This window comes from Myotis daubentonii, chromosome 9 (genome assembly GCF_963259705.1).
Source record: "Myotis daubentonii chromosome 9, mMyoDau2.1, whole genome shotgun sequence".
Taxonomy (NCBI): domain Eukaryota; kingdom Metazoa; phylum Chordata; class Mammalia; order Chiroptera; family Vespertilionidae; genus Myotis; species Myotis daubentonii.
The window spans coordinates 83,100,138-83,118,135 of NC_081848.1; the positions used below are offsets into that span (position 1 = coordinate 83,100,138).

Here is a 17,998-nt window from a genome sequence, read left to right on the forward strand (position 1 = left end):
AATGGGTGCTCACAGGGGGACTTCGCCCAAGCACAGCCACTCTCCACCCAGCTTTCGGGGATCCTTGGGAGGGTCCCCCTCCTGCTTAAACAAACACACCAGGGAGTTGAGAGTTGAGAGCCTTAGGGTCAAGTCAGTGCAGAGCTGGTCACCCAGAGGCGCCCTGGGTACTTGACTGGCCGACTTGAGTCTAGAATTGATTGCAAATCCTTCTCCCAGACCGTGCAGTCCAGCTGTCTACACCCTCGTCGCCCCATGGCTTTTGCTTTCCGGAGTTGCCCCACGTAATTTGCGTTCCTCCTGTGATGTGGTGGTCAGCCCCTTTCGTCAGCCCTCTGTGCTCTGCCCCAGGAGGCTCCGTGGACCCCTGTTTTGGTCCCGGCTTCTTTGGGAAAAGGCTGGGCTGCGGCCGGGCGTTGCTAACTCAGGCAGACTCTGTTGCAACCTCTGCCGGGCTGTCTCTCTGCAGAGCGGGGATGACGAGGAGTACCAGCGCATCTATGCCACGAAGATCAAGCCCCGGCTGAAGTCGGAGGACGGAGTGGAAGGGGAGCCTGGGGAGACCCAGAGCCGCACCATCACGGTGACCAGAAGGGTCACGGCCTACACTGTGGACGTGACGGGCCGGGAAGGAGCCAAGGACATCGACATCAGCAGCCCTGAGTTCAAGATCAAGATTCCACGGCACGAGCTGACCGAAATCTCCACTGTGGATGTGGAGACCCAGTCTGGGAAGACCGTGATCAGGCTGCCCTCGGGCTCGGGGGCGGCGTCTCCGGCCACAGGCTCTGCCGTGGACATTCGAGCAGGCTCCATTGCCACCTCGGGACCAGAGCTCCACGGTGCTGGCCACTCGAAGCTGCAGGTCACCGTGCCTGGGATCAAGGTGGGAAGCCCAGACATCAGTGTCGGTGCAAAGGGCTTGGACTTGGGCGGCAAAGGGGGGATCCACGCTCCAGGAGTGGGCATTTCGTCTTCTCTTGGCGGTGGGGCAATAGAGGTTCAGGGCCCATCTCTTGAGAGTGACAATAATGGGAAAATTAAAATTCCCACCATGAAGATGCCAAAATTTGGTGTCTCAACAGGGCCCCAGCACCAGGCCCCAGAGGCAGGGTTGAGTGTTTCTGCACCTGAATTCTCTGTGGGGCACAAGGGAGGCCAGCCAGGCATGACCATCGGTGGGAACATCCAGGCCCCTCAGGTGGAAGTCAGTGCTCCCTGTGCCACGGTTCAGGGGCTTAAGGGGAAACTGAAGGGCCCCCAAGTTACCGGGCCATCATTTGAGGGAGACCTAGGCCTGAAAGGTGCCAAGCCACAGGGGAGCATAGGGGTGGACATCTCTGCTCCCCAAATCAAGGGCACCATCACCGGCCCCCATGTGGAAGGTCAAGGCCCTGATGTTGATATTCATGGGCCTGGAGGCAAACTAAATATGCCCAAGATGAAAGCTCCCAAATTCTCTGTGTCAGGATCTAAGGGAGAGGGAACTGGAATTGACGTGACACTACCCACAGGTGACATGACTCTTCCTGGGGTCTCTGGGGGCGTCAGCCTGCCCGAGGTTGCTACCGGGGGGCTGGAAGGGAAGCTGAAGGGTACTAAAGTCAAGACTCCTGAAATGATTATTCAGAAACCTAAAATCTCCATGCAGGATGTGGATCTGAGCCTTGGGTCCTCCAAGCTGAGAGGAGATATTAAGGTTTCCGCTCCGGGAATGCAAGGTGATGTCAAAGGCCCTCAAGTGGCAGTTAAAGGCTCCAGAGTGGACATAGAGACACCCAGCCTAGAGGGGACTCTGGTAGGACCGAAGCTGAGTGGTCCTTCTGGAAAAATGGGAACCTGCAGTATCTCCATGGCAGACGTAGACTTAAATGTGGCTGCACCTAAAGTGAAAGGGGGTGTAGATGTCACCCTCCCCAAAGTAGAAGGGAAAGTCAAAGTCCCCGAGATGGATGTCAAAGGCCCCAAAGTGGATGTCAGCGCCCCAGATGTGGAACTTCATGGCCCGGAATGGAACCTGAAAATGCCCAAGATGAAAATGCCCAAGTTCAGCACTTCAGGAGTCAAAGGAGAAGGCTCAGACATAGATGTAAATCTACCCAAAGGAGATGTCCGGATTACGGGGCCCAACGTCAACATGGAAGCTCCAGATGTCAACATAGGAGGCCTGGGGGGCAAACTTAAAGGTCCTGATATGAAGTTGCCTGAAGTGAGTGTCAAGACACCAAAGATCTCCATGCCTGACGTAGATCTGCATGTTAAAGGCCCCAAGGTGAAAGGAGAGTACGATGTGACGGTACCAAAACTTGAAGGGGAACTGAAAGGCCCCCAGATGGACGTTAATGCCCCAGATGTGGATGTTCACGGCCCAGAATGGCATCTGAAGATGCCCAAGATGAAAATGCCCAAGTTCAGTGTGCCAGGGCTCAAAGCAGAGGGCCCAGATGTGGATGTGAACCTCCCCAAGCCTGATGTGGACATTTCCGGGCCCAAGGTAGATGTGACGGCTCCAGATGTGAGAATTGAGGGACCAGAAGGAAAATTGAAAGGACCCAAATTTAAGATGCCCGAGATGAATATCAAGGCCCCGAAGATCTCCATGCCAGATGTGGACTTACATTTGAAAGGCCCTAGTGTAAAAGGAGAATACGATGTTACGGCGCCAAAGGCTGAAGGTGAGATTAAAGTTCCTGATGTTGAACTTAAAAGTGCCAAGTTGGACATTGATGTTCCGGATGTGGACGTTCAAGGCCCAGACTGGAACCTGAAGATGCCCAAAATGAAGATGCCCAAGTTCAGCGTGCCGGGCTTCAAAGCAGAGGGCCCAGATGTGGATGTGACCCTGCCTAAAGCGGACATTGGCATCTCAGGACCCAAGGTGGATGTTGACGTTCCAGATGTGAATATTGAAGGACCTGAAGGGAAGCTGACGGGTCCCAAGTTTAAGGTGCCTGAGATGAACATCAAGGCCCCCAAGATCTCCATGCCTGAGGTGGACTTGCACATGAAAGGTCCGAAGGTAAAGGGAGAATATGACGTTACAGTGCCAAAGCTGGAAGGTGACCTGAAAGGGCCAAAAGTAGATGTCAGTGCCCCAGATGTTGAACTTCATGGTCCTGATTGGAACCTCAAGATGCCAAAGATGAAAATGCCCAAATTTACCATGCCCAGCCTCAAAGGAGAGGGTCCAGAATTGGATGTGAACCTGCCCAAGGCTGATGTAGACCTTTCTGCACCCAAGATCGATGTTAGTGCTCCAGATCTGAGCCTTGAGGGACCTGAAGGGAAGTTGAAAGGCCCCAAGTTTAAGATGCCTGAGATGCACTTCAAAGCTCCTAAGATGACTCTGCCAGATGTTGACCTCAATCTTAAAGGACCCAAAATGAAAGGAAACCTAGAGATGTCTGCACCAAAACTAGAAGGTGAGATGACAGTTCCAGATGTGGACCTCAAAGGGCCCAGTGTAGACATTAAAGCACCAGATGTGGAAGGACAAGGTGGAGACTGGAGCCTGAAGATGCCCAAGATGAAAATGCCCAAGTTCAGCGTGCCTGGCTTCAAAGCAGAGGGCCCAGAAGTGGATGTGACCCTGCCCAAGGCTGACATCGACATCTCTGGACCCAAGGTGGACATTGAAGCTCCAGACGTGAGCCTTGAGGGACCAGAAGGGAAGCTGAAGGGCCCCAAGTTCAAGATGCCTGACATGCACTTCAAGGCCCCCAAGATCTCCATGCCTGATGTGGACTTCAACTTGAAAGGCCCCAAAGTCAAAGGGGATGTGGATGTGTCAGTGCCCAAGATAGAAGGTGAAATGAAAGTGCCAGATGTGGACATCAAAGGACCCAAAGTGGACGTTGATGTCCCAGATGTGGATGTGCATGGACCAGACTGGCACCTGAAGATGCCCAAGATGAAAATGCCCAAGTTCGGCATGCCAGGCTTCAAAGGAGAGGGCCCAGAAGTGGACGTGAACCTGCCCAAAGCTGACATTGACATCTCCGGACCCAAGGTGGACATTGAAGCTCCAGACGTGAGCCTTGAGGGACCAGAAGGGAAGCTGAAGGGCCCCAAGTTCAAGATGCCTGACATGCACTTCAAGGCTCCCAAGATCTCCATGCCTGATGTGAATTTGAATCTTAAGGGACCAAAACTAAAAGGAGATGCGGATGTGTCTTTGCCTGATGTAGAAGGTGAAATAAAAGTGCCAGATGTCAACCTTAAAGGGCCCAAAGCTGACATCAGTGCTCCAGATGTGGATATTCACGGCCCAGACTGGCACCTGAAGATGCCCAAGGTGAAGATGCCCAAGTTCAGCATGCCGGGCTTCAAAGGCGAGGGCCCAGAAGTGGATGTGACCCTGCCCAAGGCTGACCTTGATGTCTCAGGACCCAAGGTGGACGTTGAAGGTCCAGATGTGAACATCGAAGGCCCAGATGCGAAACTAAAAGGTCCTAAATTTAAGATGCCAGAGATGAACATAAAGCCTCAGAAGATACCAATACCAGATGTTGGTTTGCATTTGAAAGGTCCTAAAATGAAAGTAGATTATGACGTGACTGCCCCAAAAGTAGAAGGAGAGATACAGACTCCTGATGTCAACATTAAAGGACCCAAAGTAGACATTAATGCACCAGACATGGGAGTTCATGGCCCAGACTGGCACCTGAAGATGCCCAAGGTGAAAATGCCCAAGTTCAGCATGCCGGGCTTCAAAGGAGAGGGCCCAGATGTGGATGTGAACCTGCCCAAAGCCGACATTAATGTCTCTGGACCCAAGATGGACATTAATGCTCCAGATGTGACTCTTGAAGGTCCGGAGGGGAAACTGAAGGGCCCCAAGTTCAAGATGCCAAGCATGAATATACAGACACACAAAATTTCTATGCCTGATGTTGGACTTAACCTGAAAGCTCCTAAACTGAAAACCGATGTCGATGTTTCCCTTCCTAAAGTGGAAGGAGACTTGAAAGTTCCTGAAATAGATGTGAAAGCCCCTAAGGTGGATGTGGATGTTGGAGATATTGATATTGAATGTCCTGAAGGAAAGATAAAAGGCCCTAAGTTTAAGATGCCAGACATGCACTTCAAGGCCCCCAAGATCTCCATGCCTGATGTGGACTTACACTTGAAAGGCCCCAAGGTCAAAGGGGATGTGGATGTCTCTGTGCCCAAGATAGAAGGTGAAATGAAAGTGCCAGATGTGGACCTCAAAGGGCCCAAAGTGGACGTCGATGTCCCAGATGTGGATGTGCATGGACCAGACTGGCACCTGAAGATGCCCAAAGTGAAGATGCCCAAGTTCAGCATGCCAGGCTTCAAAGCAGAGGGCCCAGAAGTGGATGTGCACCTGCCCAAGGCTGACATCGATGTCTCCGGACCCAAGGTTGACATTGAAGCCCCAGACGTGAGCCTTGAGGTACCAGAAGGGAAGCTGAAGGGCCCCAAGTTCAAGATGCCTGACATGCATTTCCATGCCCCCAAGATCTCCATGCCTGATGTGGACTTACACTTGAAAGGCCCCAAAGTCAAAGGCGATGTCGATGTGTCTGTGCCGAAACTGGAGGGAGATTTGAAGGGCCCCAGGGTGGATGTGGAGGTGCCTGACGTTGATCTCGAATGTCCTGATGCAAAGTTGAAAGGGCACAAGTTTAAGATGCCAGACATGCACTTCAAGGCCCCCAAGATCTCCATGCCTGATGTGGACTTCCACTTGAAAGGCCCCAAAGTCAAAGGGGATGTGGATGTGTCAGTGCCCAAGATAGAAGGTGAAATGAAAGTGCCAGATGTGGACATAAAAGGGCCCAAAGTGGACGTTGATGTCCCAGATGTGGATGTGCATGGACCAGACTGGCACCTGAAGATGCCCAAGATGAAAATGCCCAAGTTCGGCATGCCAGGCTTCAAAGCAGAGGGCCCAGAAGTGGACGTGAATCTTCCCAAGGCTGGCATTGACATCTCCGGACCCAAGGTTGACATTGAAGCCCCAGACGTGAGCCTTGAGGTACCAGAAGGAAAGCTGAAGGGTCCCAAGTTCAAGATGCCTGACATGCATTTCCATGCCCCCAAGATCTCCATGCCTGATGTGGACTTACACTTGAAAGGCCCCAAAGTCAAAGGCGATGTCGATGTGTCTGTGCCGAAACTGGAGGGAGATTTGAAGGGCCCCAGCGTGGATGTGAAGGTGCCTGACGTTGATCTCGAATGTCCTGATGCAAAGTTGAAAGGGCACAAGTTCAAGATGCCTGACATGCACTTCCATGCCCCCAAGATCTCCATGCCTGATGTGGACTTCAACTTAAAGGGGCCTAAAATTAAAGGAGACTTTGATGTTTCAGCCCCAAAGATGGAAGGAGAGCTAAAGGGTCCAGAATTGGATGTTAAGGGCCCCAAATTGGATGTTGACATGCCAGATGTAGCTGTGGAAGGCCCAGATGGCAAATGGAAAAGTCCTAAATTCAAGATGCCAGACATGCATTTTAAAGCTCCTAAAATCTCCATGCCAGACGTTAATCTACACTTAAAAAGCCCCAAGGTCAAGGGAGAGGTGGATGTCGATGTTCCCAAATTGGAAGGTGACATCAGTGGGCCAGATATCGACATTGAAGGACCTGAGGGCAAATTGAAAGGCCCCAAGTTCAAGATGCCTGACATGCATTTCAAAGCCCCAAATATATCTATGCCTGATGTGGACCTAAATCTGAAAGGACCGAAAATCAAGGGGGATGTCGATGTGTCTGTGCCTGAAGTAGAAGGTAAAATTAAAGTACCAGATGTGAATGTCAAGGGCCCCAAAGTAGACATAAGTGCTCCTGAAGTTCATGGCCCAGACTGGCACCTGAAGATGCCCAAGATGAAAATGCCCAAGTTCAGCATGCCAGGCTTCAAAGCAGAGGGCCCAGAAGTGGACCTGAATCTTCCCAAGGCTGGCATTGATGTCTCAGGACCCAAAGTTGACATTGAAGCCCCAGATGTGAGCATTGAGGGTCCAGAGGGAAAAATCAAGGGGCCTAAATTTAAGATGCCAGAGATGAACATCAAAGCCCCAAAGATCTCCATGCCTGATGTAGATTTACATTTGAAAGGTCCTAAGGTCAAAGGAGACATAGACCTTTCCCTGCCGAAGGTGGAAGGTGACCTCAAGGGCCCCAAAGTGGACATTGATGCCCCAGATGTGGATGTTCAAGGCCCAGACTGGCACCTGAAGATGCCCAAGATGAAAATGCCCAAGTTCAGCATGCCAGGCTTCAAAGGAGAGGGCCCAGAAGTGGACGTGAACCTGCCCAAGGCTGATATTGACATCTCCGGACCCAAGGTTGACATCGAAGCCCCAGACGTGAACATTGAGGGCCCAGAAGGAAAACTGAAGGGCCCTAAGTTCAAGATGCCTGACATGCACTTCCATGCCCCCAAGATCTCCATGCCTGATTTGCATCTGAAAGGTCCCAAAGTCAAGGGTGATATGGACGTTTCTCTGCCTAAAGTGGAAGGCCCTGAAGTTGACATCAAGGGCCCCAAAGTGGACATTGCTGCACCAGATGTGGATGTGCAAGGGCCAGACTGGCACCTGAAGATGCCCAAAGTGAAAATGCCCAAGTTCAGCATGCCAGGCTTCAAGGGAGAGGGCCCTGAAGTGGATGTGACCCTGCCCAAAGCTGATATCGATGTCTCAGCACCCAAAGTGGACCTTGAATGTCCTGATGTGAATATTGAAGGGCCTGAAGGAAAGTGGAAAAGTCCAAAATTTAAGATGCCTGATATGCATTTTAAGACACCAAAGATCTCCATGCCAGATATTGATCTTAACCTAACAGGACCCAAAATAAAAGGCGATATGGATGTCACAGGTCCCAAGATCGAGGGAGATCTGAAAGGTCCTGAAGTTGACCTCAAAGGCCCCAAAGTGGACATTGATGCCCCAGATGTGGATGTTCACGGCCCAGACTGGCACCTGAAGATGCCCAAGATGAAAATGCCCAAGTTCAGCATGCCAGGCTTCAAAGCAGAAGGCCCAGAAGTGGATGTGAACCTCCCCAAGGCTGACATTGATGTAACTGGACCCAAGGTGGACATTGAGGGCCCTGATGTTAACATTGAAGGGCCAGAAGGAAAGTTGAAAGGTCCTAAGTTCAAGATGCCTGAGATGAACATCAAGGCCCCCAAGATCTCCATGCCTGACTTTGACATGCATCTGAAAGGTCCCAAAGTAAAGGGTGATGTTGACGTTTCTCTGCCTAAAGTTGAAGGCCCTGAAGTTGACATCAAGGGCCCCAAAGTGGACATCGATGTCCCAGACGTGGATGTTCACGGCCCAGACTGGCACCTGAAGATGCCCAAGGTGAAAATGCCCAAGTTCAGCATGCCAGGCTTCAAAGGAGAGGGCCCGGAAGTGGATGTGAACCTGCCCAAGGCTGACATCAGTGTCTCAGGACCCAAGGTGGACATCGAAGGTCCTGACGTGAATATCGAAGGCCCAGATGCGAAACTGAAGGGCCCCAAGTTCAAGATGCCTGAGATGAACATCAAAGCTCCGAAGATCTCCATGCCTGACATTGATCTGAATCTGAAAGGCCCCAAAGTGAAAGGTGATGTGGACGTGTCTTTACCAAAAGTGGAAGGTGAGATTAAAGTTCCTGAAGTGGATATTAAAGGCCCTAAAGTGGACATTGATGCCCCAGATGTGGATGTTCATGGCCCAGACTGGCATCTGAAGATGCCCAAGGTGAAAATGCCCAAGTTCAGCATGCCGGGCTTCAAAGGAGAGGGCCCAGAAGTGGATGTGAACCTGCCCAAAGCTGACCTTGATGTCTCAGGACCCAAGGTGGACATTGAAGGTCCAGATGTGAATATCGAAGGCCCAGATGCGAAACTGAAGGGCCCCAAGTTCAAGATGCCTGAGATGAACATCAAAGCTCCGAAGATCTCCATGCCAGATTTGGACCTTAATCTTAAAGGCCCTAAAATGAAAGGAGAGGTGGATGTTTCACTTCCAAATGTAGAAGGTGATTTGAAAGGGCCTACTCTTGATATCAAGGGCCCGAAGGTAGATCTAGACGCTCCGGCTGTTGACATTCATGGTCCAGAAGGCAAACTAAAAGGCCCCAAAGTGAAGATGCCTGACATGCATGTAAACATGCCCAAGATCTCCATGCCAGAAATTGACCTGAATTTGAAAGGTTCAAAGCTTAAGGGAGAGGTTGATGTTTCTGGGCCCAAATTAGAAGGTGACATTAAAGCTCCCAAGTTGGATGTAAAGGGCCCAGAAGTGGACATTTCTGGTCCTAAGCTCAATATTGAAGGCAAGTCAAAGAAATCTCGTTTTAAGCTTCCCAAATTTAATTTTTCGGGCTCCAAAGTCCAGACACCTGAGGTGGATGTCAAAGTTAAAAAGCCAGATATTGATGTAACAGGCCCGAAAGTTGACATCCACGCTCCTGATGTCGAAGTCCAAGGAAAAGTAAAAGGCTCCAAGTTCAAAATGCCTTTCCTGAGTATTTCATCCCCTAAAGTTTCTATGCCTGATGTAGAGTTAAACCTGAAAAGTCCTAAAGTTAAAGGAGACCTGAATGTGGCAGGCCCTGATGTAGAAGGTGACTTTAAAGGACCCCAAGTGGATATTAAGGCACCAGAAGTCCATCTTGATGCACCTGATGTGGATGTGCACGGTCCAGACTGGAATTTGAAAATGCCCAAGATGAAAATGCCCAAGTTTGGCGTGCCTGGCTTCAAAGCAGAAGGGCCAGATATGTCTGTGGATCTGCCGAAAGGAGATATCAACATAGAGGCTCCCAAAATGGACATTGAGGGCCCAGAAATCAATGTGGAAGGTCTAGAAGGAGGCTTAAAAGGTCCCAGACTCAAGATGCCTGACATGAATATTAAAGCTCCCAAGATCTCCATGCCTGACATTGATTTAAATCTGAAGGGTCCCAAGGTAAAAGGTGATGTGGATGTTTCTCTTCCCAAAGTGGAAGGAGAGCTGAAAGGTCCAGGGATTGACATCAAAGGGCCCAAAGTGGACATCGATGCCCCTGATGTAGACGTTCATGGCCCAGACTGGCACCTGAAGATGCCCAAGGTGAAGATGCCCAAGTTCAGCATGCCGGGCTTCAAAGCAGAGGGCCCAGATGTGGACGTAAACCTTCCCAAGGCCGACATTGATGTTCCTGATGTGAGTCTCGAAGGCCCAGATGCGAAACTGAAGGGCCCCAAATTCAAGATGCCTGAGATGAACATCAAAGCCCCCCAAATCTCCATGCCTGACCTTGATCTGAAGCTGAAGGGCCCAAAAATGAAGGGCGATGTGGACGTGTCTTTGCCAAAAGTGGAAGGTGACCTAAAGGGCCCTGAGGTGGACATCAAGGGCCCCAGAGTGGACATTGACACTCCTGACATTAACATTGAAGGCCCAGAGGGGAAATTGAAGGGGCCTAAATTCAAGATGCCAGAGATGCACCTAAAGGCTCCCAAGCTCTCCATGCCTGACATTGACTTAAACCTGAAAGGCCCCAAGGTGAAGGGTGATGTGGACGTTTCTCTTCCCAAGATGGAAGCGGATCTGAAAGGCCCTGAGATTGACATCAAAGGTCCAAAAGTGGACATGAATGCCCCTGATGTGGACGTCCATGGCCCAGACTGGCACCTAAAGATGCCCAAGGTGAAGATGCCCAAGTTCAGCATGCCGGGCTTCAAAGGAGAGGGCCCAGAAGTGGATGTGAACCTGCCCAAAGCTGACATCGATGTCTCAGGACCCAAGGTGGACCTGGAAGGCCCTGACATGAATATTGAGGGACCTGAGGGAAAGCTGAAAGGTCCTAAGTTCAAAATGCCGGAGATGAACATCAAGGCCCCCAAGATCTCCATGCCTGACTTCGATTTGCATCTGAAAGGTCCGAAGGTCAAAGGAGATGTGGATGTTTCCCTGCCTAAGGTGGAAGGTGATCTGAAAGGCCCCGAAGTTGACATCAAGGGCCCCAAAGTGGACATTAATGCACCAGATGTGGATGTTCATGGCCCAGACTGGCACCTGAAGATGCCCAAGATGAAAATGCCCAAGTTCAGCATGCCAGGCTTCAAAGCAGAGGGCCCAGATGTGGATGTGAACCTCCCCAAGGCTGACCTTGATGTCTCAGGACCCAAAGTAGATGTTGAAATGCCAGATGTCAATATCGAAGGTCCAGATGCAAAACTGAAGGGCCCCAAGTTCAAGATGCCAGAGATGAACATCAAAGCCCCCAAGATCTCCATGCCTGACTTTGATTTGCATCTGAAAGGTCCTAAGGTGAAAGGTGATGTGGATGTTTCTCTGCCTAAGGTGGAAGGTGACTTAAAGGCCCCTGACGTTGACATCAAGGGCCCCAAAGTGGACATCGATGTCCCAGATGTGGACGTTCAAGGCCCAGACTGGCACCTGAAGATGCCCAAGGTGAAGATGCCCAAGTTCAGCATGCCAGGCTTCAAAGGCGAGGGCCCGGAAGTGGATGTGACCCTGCCCAAGGCTGACCTTGATGTCTCAGGACCCAAGGTGGACATAGACACTCCTGACATTGACATTCATGGCCCAGAAGGGAAACTCAAGGGCCCCAAGTTCAAAATGCCTGACCTGCATCTCAGAGCACCCAAGATCTCCATGCCTGAAGTCGACCTGAACCTGAAGGGTCCTAAAGTGAAGGGCGATGTGGACGTTTCTCTGCCCAAAGTGGAAGGTGACCTCAGGGGCCCTGAACTTGACATCAAAGGCCCCAAAGTGGACGTCGATGTCCCTGACGTGGACATGCACGGTCCCGACTGGCACCTGAAGATGCCCAAGGTGAAGATGCCCAAGTTCAGCATGCCGGGCTTCAAAGGAGAGGGCCCAGATGTGGATGTGAACCTGCCCAAGGCCGACTTTGAAGGTCCAGATGTGAGTCTCGAAGGCCCAGATGCGAAACTGAGGGGCCCCAAGTTCAAGATGCCTGAGATGAACATCAAAGCTCCCAAGATCTCCATGCCTGACCTTGACTTGAACCTGAAAGGTCCCAAAGTAAAGGGCGATGTGGATGTTTCCCTGCCTAAGGTGGAAGGTGACCTCAAGGGCCCTGGAATTGACATCAAAGGCCCTAAAGTGGACGTCGATGTCCCAGATGTGGACGTCCACGGTCCCGACTGGCACCTGAAGATGCCCAAGGTGAAGATGCCCAAGTTCAGCATGCCGGGCTTCAAAGGAGAGGGCCCAGATGTGGATGTGAACCTGCCCAAAGCCGACTTTGAAGGTCCAGATGTGAGTCTCGAAGGCCCAGATGCGAAACTGAAGGGCCCCAAGTTCAAGATGCCAGAGATGAACATCAAAGCTCCCAAGATCTCCGTGCCTGACTTTGACTTAAGCCTGAAAGGGCCAAAGGTGAAGGGCGATGTGGACCTTTCACTGCCTAAGGTGGAAGGTGATCTGAAAGGGCCAGAGGTGGACATTGAAGGTCCTGAAGGGAAACTCAAAGGCCCCAAGTTTAAGATGCCTGATGTGCATTTCAAAACCCCACAAATCTCCATGAGTGACATTGATTTGAACTTGAAAGGACCTAAAGTAAAAGGAGATTTGGACCTTTCCGTTCCTAAACTGGAAGGAGACCTGAAAGGCCCCAAAGTGGATATTAAAGGCCCTAAGCTGGACATAGACACTCCTGACATTGACATTCATGGCCCAGAAGGGAAACTCAAGGGCCCCAAGTTCAAAATGCCTGACCTGCATCTCAGAGCGCCCAAGATCTCCATGCCTGAAGTCGACCTGAACCTGAAGGGTCCTAAAGTGAAGGGCGATGTGGACGTTTCTCTGCCCAAAGTGGAAGGTGACCTCAGGGGCCCTGAACTTGACATCAAAGGCCCCAAAGTGGACGTCGATGTCCCTGACGTGGACATGCACGGTCCCGACTGGCACCTGAAGATGCCCAAGGTGAAGATGCCCAAGTTCAGCATGCCGGGCTTCAAAGGAGAGGGCCCGGAAGTGGATGTGAACCTGCCCAAAGCTGACATCAGTGTCTCAGGACCCAAGGTGGACATTGAAGGTCCAGATGTGAATATCGAAGGCCCAGATGCGAAACTGAAGGGCCCCAAGTTCAAGATGCCTGAGATGAACATCAAAGCTCCGAAGATCTCCATGCCAGATCTTGATCTGAACCTGAAGGGCCCCAAAATGAAGGGCGATGTGGATGTTTCTTTGCCTATGGTGGAAGGTGACCTCAAGGGCCCTGGAATTGACATCAAAGGCCCCAAAGTGGACATCGATGTCCCTGACGTGGACATGCATGGTCCCGACTGGCACCTGAAGATGCCCAAGGTGAAGATGCCCAAGTTCAGCATGCCTGGCTTCAAAGGAGAGGGCCCAGATGTGGATGTGAACCTGCCCAAAGCTGACTTTGATGTCTCAGCACCTAAGATGGACATTGAAGGTCCAGATGTGAATATCGAAGGCCCAGATGCGAAACTGAAGGGCCCCAAGTTCAAGATGCCTGAGATAAACATCAAAGCTCCCAAGATCTCCATGCCTGATGTTGACCTAGATTTGAAGGGACCCAAAGTCAAAGGAGATTTTGATGTGTCTGTCCCTAAGATTGAAGGTACTTTCAAAGGCCCAGAAGTAGACTTGAAAGGGCCAGGTCTGGATTTTGAAGGCCCTGATGCCAAACTCAGTGGCCCACATTTGAAGATGCCATCACTGGATATATCTGCCCCTAAAGTAACTGTTCCTGATGTTGATTTGCATCTCAAGACACCCAAAATAGGAATTTCTGGGCCCAAATTAGAAGGCGGTGAACTGGACCTTAAGGGGCCTAAAGTTGACTTAGAAGCTCCAACCTTAGATGTACACATGGAGAGCCCGGATGTTAACCTTGAGGGGCCAGATGTTAAAATTCCCAAACTTAAGAAACCCAAGTTTGGATTTGGGGCAAAAGGCCCCAAGGCTGACTTCAAGTCACCCTCGGTCGATGTGACGGTTCCTGAGGCAGAGCTGGACGTCGAGACTCCTGAAATTAGTGTCGGTGGCAAAGGCAAGAAAAGTAAGTTTAAAATGCCTAAGATTCACATGAGTGGTCCCAAAATTAAAACCAAGAAACAAGGATTTGATTTGAATGTTCCTGGCGGCGAAATTGATGCCAGTCTCAAGGCTCCTGATGTAGACGTGAATGTTGCCGGGCCGGATGCCACACTTAAAGTCGATGTGAAATCTCCTAAAACCAAGAAACCTATGTTTGGAAAGATGTACTTCCCTGATGTAGAATTTGACATTAAATCATCTAAATTTAAAGCGGAGGCCTCCCTCCCTAGCCCCAGACTGGAGGGCGAAATCCAGGCCTGTGACCTGGATATTTCCGCGCCAGGGATGAATGTGGACGCACCTGACATCCACGTTGAAGGCCCAGATGCTAAAGTCAGGGCACCGTCCTTCGGCATTTCTGCCCCTCAAGTCTCCGTCCCCGATGTGAACGTGAGCTTGAAAGGACCAAAGATAAAGGGTGATGTCTCCAGTGTGGGCCTGGAAGGACCAGACATAGATCTGCAAGGTCCAGAAACGAAAATCAAGTTCCCCAAGTTTTCGATGCCCAAGATCGGCGTCCCCGGCGTGAAAACGGAGGGTGGGGGGGCGGAGGTCCAGCTGCCCTCGCTTGAAGGAAGCTTGAGCGCACCGGGGGTTAAGCTGGAAGGGCCTGGTGTGTCTCTGAAGGGGTCAAGAGTCGACTTGCCCTCCGTGAACCTCTCTATGCCAAAAGTCTCTGGACCTGACCTCGACCTGAACTTGAAAGGACCAAGTGTGAAGGGAGACCTGGCTGTCTCTGGTGACATCAAGTGCCCTAAAGTATCAGTAGGTGCTCCGGATCTAAACTGGGAGGCACCTGAAGGTGGCCTTAAACTCCCCCAAATGAAGCTGCCCCAGTTTGGCATCTCCACTCCAGGGTCTGACTTGGACGTTAACATCAAGGGGCCCCAGGTGACCGGAGAACTGAAGGGGCCAGGCATGGATGTGAGCCTCGGAGGCCTCAACGTGAAAGGGCCTCAAATCTCGGCACCGGACGTGGACTTGAACTTGGAAGGACCAAAAGTGAGAGGGAGCCTCGGGGGCACTGGGGAGCTGCAAGGGCCCTCCGTCGGAGGAGGGCTCCCGGGCGTGAGTGTTCACGGCCTGGAGGGGAACCTCCACATGCCTGGCATCAAGGCCCCAGCGTGCGGTCTGGAGCTGCAGGGGGGGAAGGTGAGACTCCCCACGGGGCAGGTTTCTGGCCCTGAAATCAAAGGCGACCTGAAAGGCTCAGGGATCGGTGTCCACGGGGCCGCTCCCGACATGAGCGTGAAGGGACCTTCGTTTGCTATGGCGTCTCCTGAGTCCGAGCTTGGTGTCAGCTTGAAGGGCCCTAAAATCAAAGGAGGTGTGGATGTTTCAGGGGGTGTCAGCGCCCCAGACATCAGCCTGGGTGAAGGGCACCTGGGCGCCAAAGGTTCCGGGGTCGAGTGGAAAGGCCCCCAGGTCTCTGCTCTCAACCTGGGTGCGCCCACCCTCGCCGGTGGACTTCATTTCTCAGGACCAAAGGTGGAAGGCGGCGGGAAAGGGGGCCAGATTGGACTCCACGGTCCTGGGCTGAGCGTGTCCGGGCCGCAAGGCCACTTGGAAAGCAGATCCGGAAAAGTAACATTCCCGAAGATGAAAATCCCCAAGTTCACCTTCTCCGGCCGCGAGCTGGTGGGCAGAGAAGTGGGGGTGGATGTCAACTTCCCCAAAGGCGAGGCCAGCGTCCAGGCTGGTGCCGGAGAGGGCGAGTGGGAAGAGTCCGACGCCAGACTGAAGAAGTCCAAAATCAAAATGCCCAAGTTCACCTTCTCCAAACCGAAAGGGAAAGGCGGCGTCACCAGCTCGCCAGAGGCCTCCATCTCGGGGTCCAAAGGGGACCTGAAGAGCTCGAAGGCCAGCCTGGGCTCTCTGGAAGGAGAGGCGGAGGCCGAGGCATCTTCGCCCAAAGCCAAGTTCTCCTTGTTTAAAAGCAAGAAGCCGCCGCACCGCTCCAACTCCTTCAGCGACGAAAGAGAGTTCTCGGCGCCGACCACGCCCACCGGGACTCTGGAGTTCGAAGGCGGCGAAGTGTCGCTGGAGGGCGGGAAGGTCAAAGGGAAACACGGGAAGCTGAAATTTGGTACCTTTGGTGGATTAGGGTCAAAGAGCAAAGGTCATTATGAGGTGACTGGAAGTGATGACGAGGCAGGCAAGTTACAGGGGAGCGGAGTGTCCTTGGCCTCTAAGAAGTCCCGACTGTCCTCTTCCTCCAGCAACGACAGCGGGACGAAGGTCGGCATCCACCTGCCCGAGGTGGAGCTGGCCGTGTCCACAAAGAAGGAGTAGCCGGCCTCTGTGTACATACATGTATAAAACGCGACAGCCTTGGTGTGTTTGTATATAACCTCAGAGAGCAGCACGCCCGCAGCTCAGCAGCAACGCCGAGAGCTGGCCTCGCAGGGCAGGTGCTGGCCGGCCCGCCGCCCGGGCCCTGGGAGCTCCCGACGCCTCAGAGTCCCAGGTCTGTCCAGCCGCGTGCAGAGTCAACAGTATTTGCCTTAAGATTTCTCTTATTTTTATTTTTTTGCATTGAACGCGGAGAACTCCTGTTTACTATGCAAGCTTTTGTGTTTATTACCCTTATTGTTACTGAACGTGGGTAGCGTTGGGGTCACCGGAAACCCACTTACTTTTCTCATTGCAATGACTTTGCGGGTTTTCGTTAGTGAGGGTGGGGTGGGGGAGAAGGCAGTAAAGGGAACCAGACCCCCGTTTCTCCTAAGATTGGGTCCACTCAAACAGCAAGCCCCCCACGATGGCCAAGAGGAGCGGGCGGGCGGGGCCTGGGGGTGTTTCTTGAGAAACCCTGAGCATTGCTGTCCCCCCCGCGTGGGTGTCCCGCCTGCCTGGTGCTCAGGGTGAGAGGGAGTTGGAATCTGTGTGCAGTTGGGCTGGCCCTCGGCGCCCGCGGGGCTTCCCTTCTGCGCATGGTGAGGGGAGCGTTTTCTTCATGGCCACCCTGTTTCCGATACTAGTTCTGGTTTCTTTTAACAAATGTTACCGTGATTAAGACCCCCCCCCCCCCCCCCGCACTTTAATGGCAACTTAATTAAGAATGTAAGAGAATTGATGCTGTCAGAGGCAAATAAAGCTGTTTATTAACCTGATGTCTGCGCCTTTGCGTTGCGTTGGGGGAGGAAGCCCCAGGAGGCTACGCACCAGCCCTGACAGTGCCCTCGGGGTCCGGGTCCGGGTCCGGGTCGGGGTCCCGGTCCGGGTCTGGATCCGCCCGGTGGCGGCATCGCTGGGTCAGTAACGGTGGTGGGCGGAGCTCTTGGGTCTTGATGCTCCTGGCCAGGCTGGTGCACCATCACTGAGAAGTCAGGGGAGGCTTGGTTCGCTGGCAGCCCAGCCGGGACCCACTCCTCACCTTGCAGGAAGTGCCCCTCATGTTGGTCATGACTGGGCAGTGGGAAGTGCCCTCTGACCCCAAAGCCAGTAGACAAAGCCCCCCCACCCCCTTCCCCGGAGCTGCAGCCTCCGCCGTCACCCTCAGGCCAGATCCCAGCCACCACCCCGCCCCGCCCTCCGGGAAGGCTTGCCGGGTTCCTGCCCACAGCCGTGGGGCCTGCCCAGCGCGAACCCCACCTGCCCTTGCTTGGATTTCAGATCAGAGTCTGCCGGCTCCGCCCATTCATCCCCTCAGCCAGCATGGCCCTTGTCCCTGGCGGGGGGTGGAGCTCCAGGGTGGCTGTCGGTTTTGGAAAGAGCTGGGTTACAAGGGCGGTGTCTGAGCCTCCCGCTGCTCTTCACCAGATGGCCAACCCACGGCTGCTTTTGTGAATTGGGCAAGACAACGTCACCCTCCTCGAACCTCAGGTTCCTCGTCCGTGGAACGGGAGAGTATCCATAGGACCGGAGTCCCTTGGGGTGTTGGGGCGTCTATCGCTGCGAGGGCACCACATCTACACGTGCAGCGCCCACGGC

General features: G+C 52.7%; 2 protein-coding genes across 3 annotated transcripts in view; both read left to right on the forward strand.

The window, feature by feature from the left end:
* The window catches only part of AHNAK (AHNAK nucleoprotein), a 29,186-nt gene extending 12,008 nt beyond the window's left edge, over positions 1 to 17,178 (forward strand). The window contains exons 5-6 of one of the 2 annotated variants that reach the window (XM_059710415.1): positions 470 to 886; positions 1,652 to 17,178. In XM_059710415.1, coding sequence (XP_059566398.1) covers positions 470 to 886; positions 1,652 to 16,357 — 15,123 coding nt within the window. In that variant the 3' untranslated portion in view covers positions 16,358 to 17,178. Of the gene's footprint in view, positions 1 to 469 lie in introns of both variants that reach the window. The other variant, XM_059710414.1, reaches the window with a different exon arrangement.
* Positions 1 to 17,998, forward strand: part of MTA2 (metastasis associated 1 family member 2) — a 109,709-nt gene that overhangs the window by 51,211 nt on the left and 40,500 nt on the right. The window lies entirely within an intron of this gene.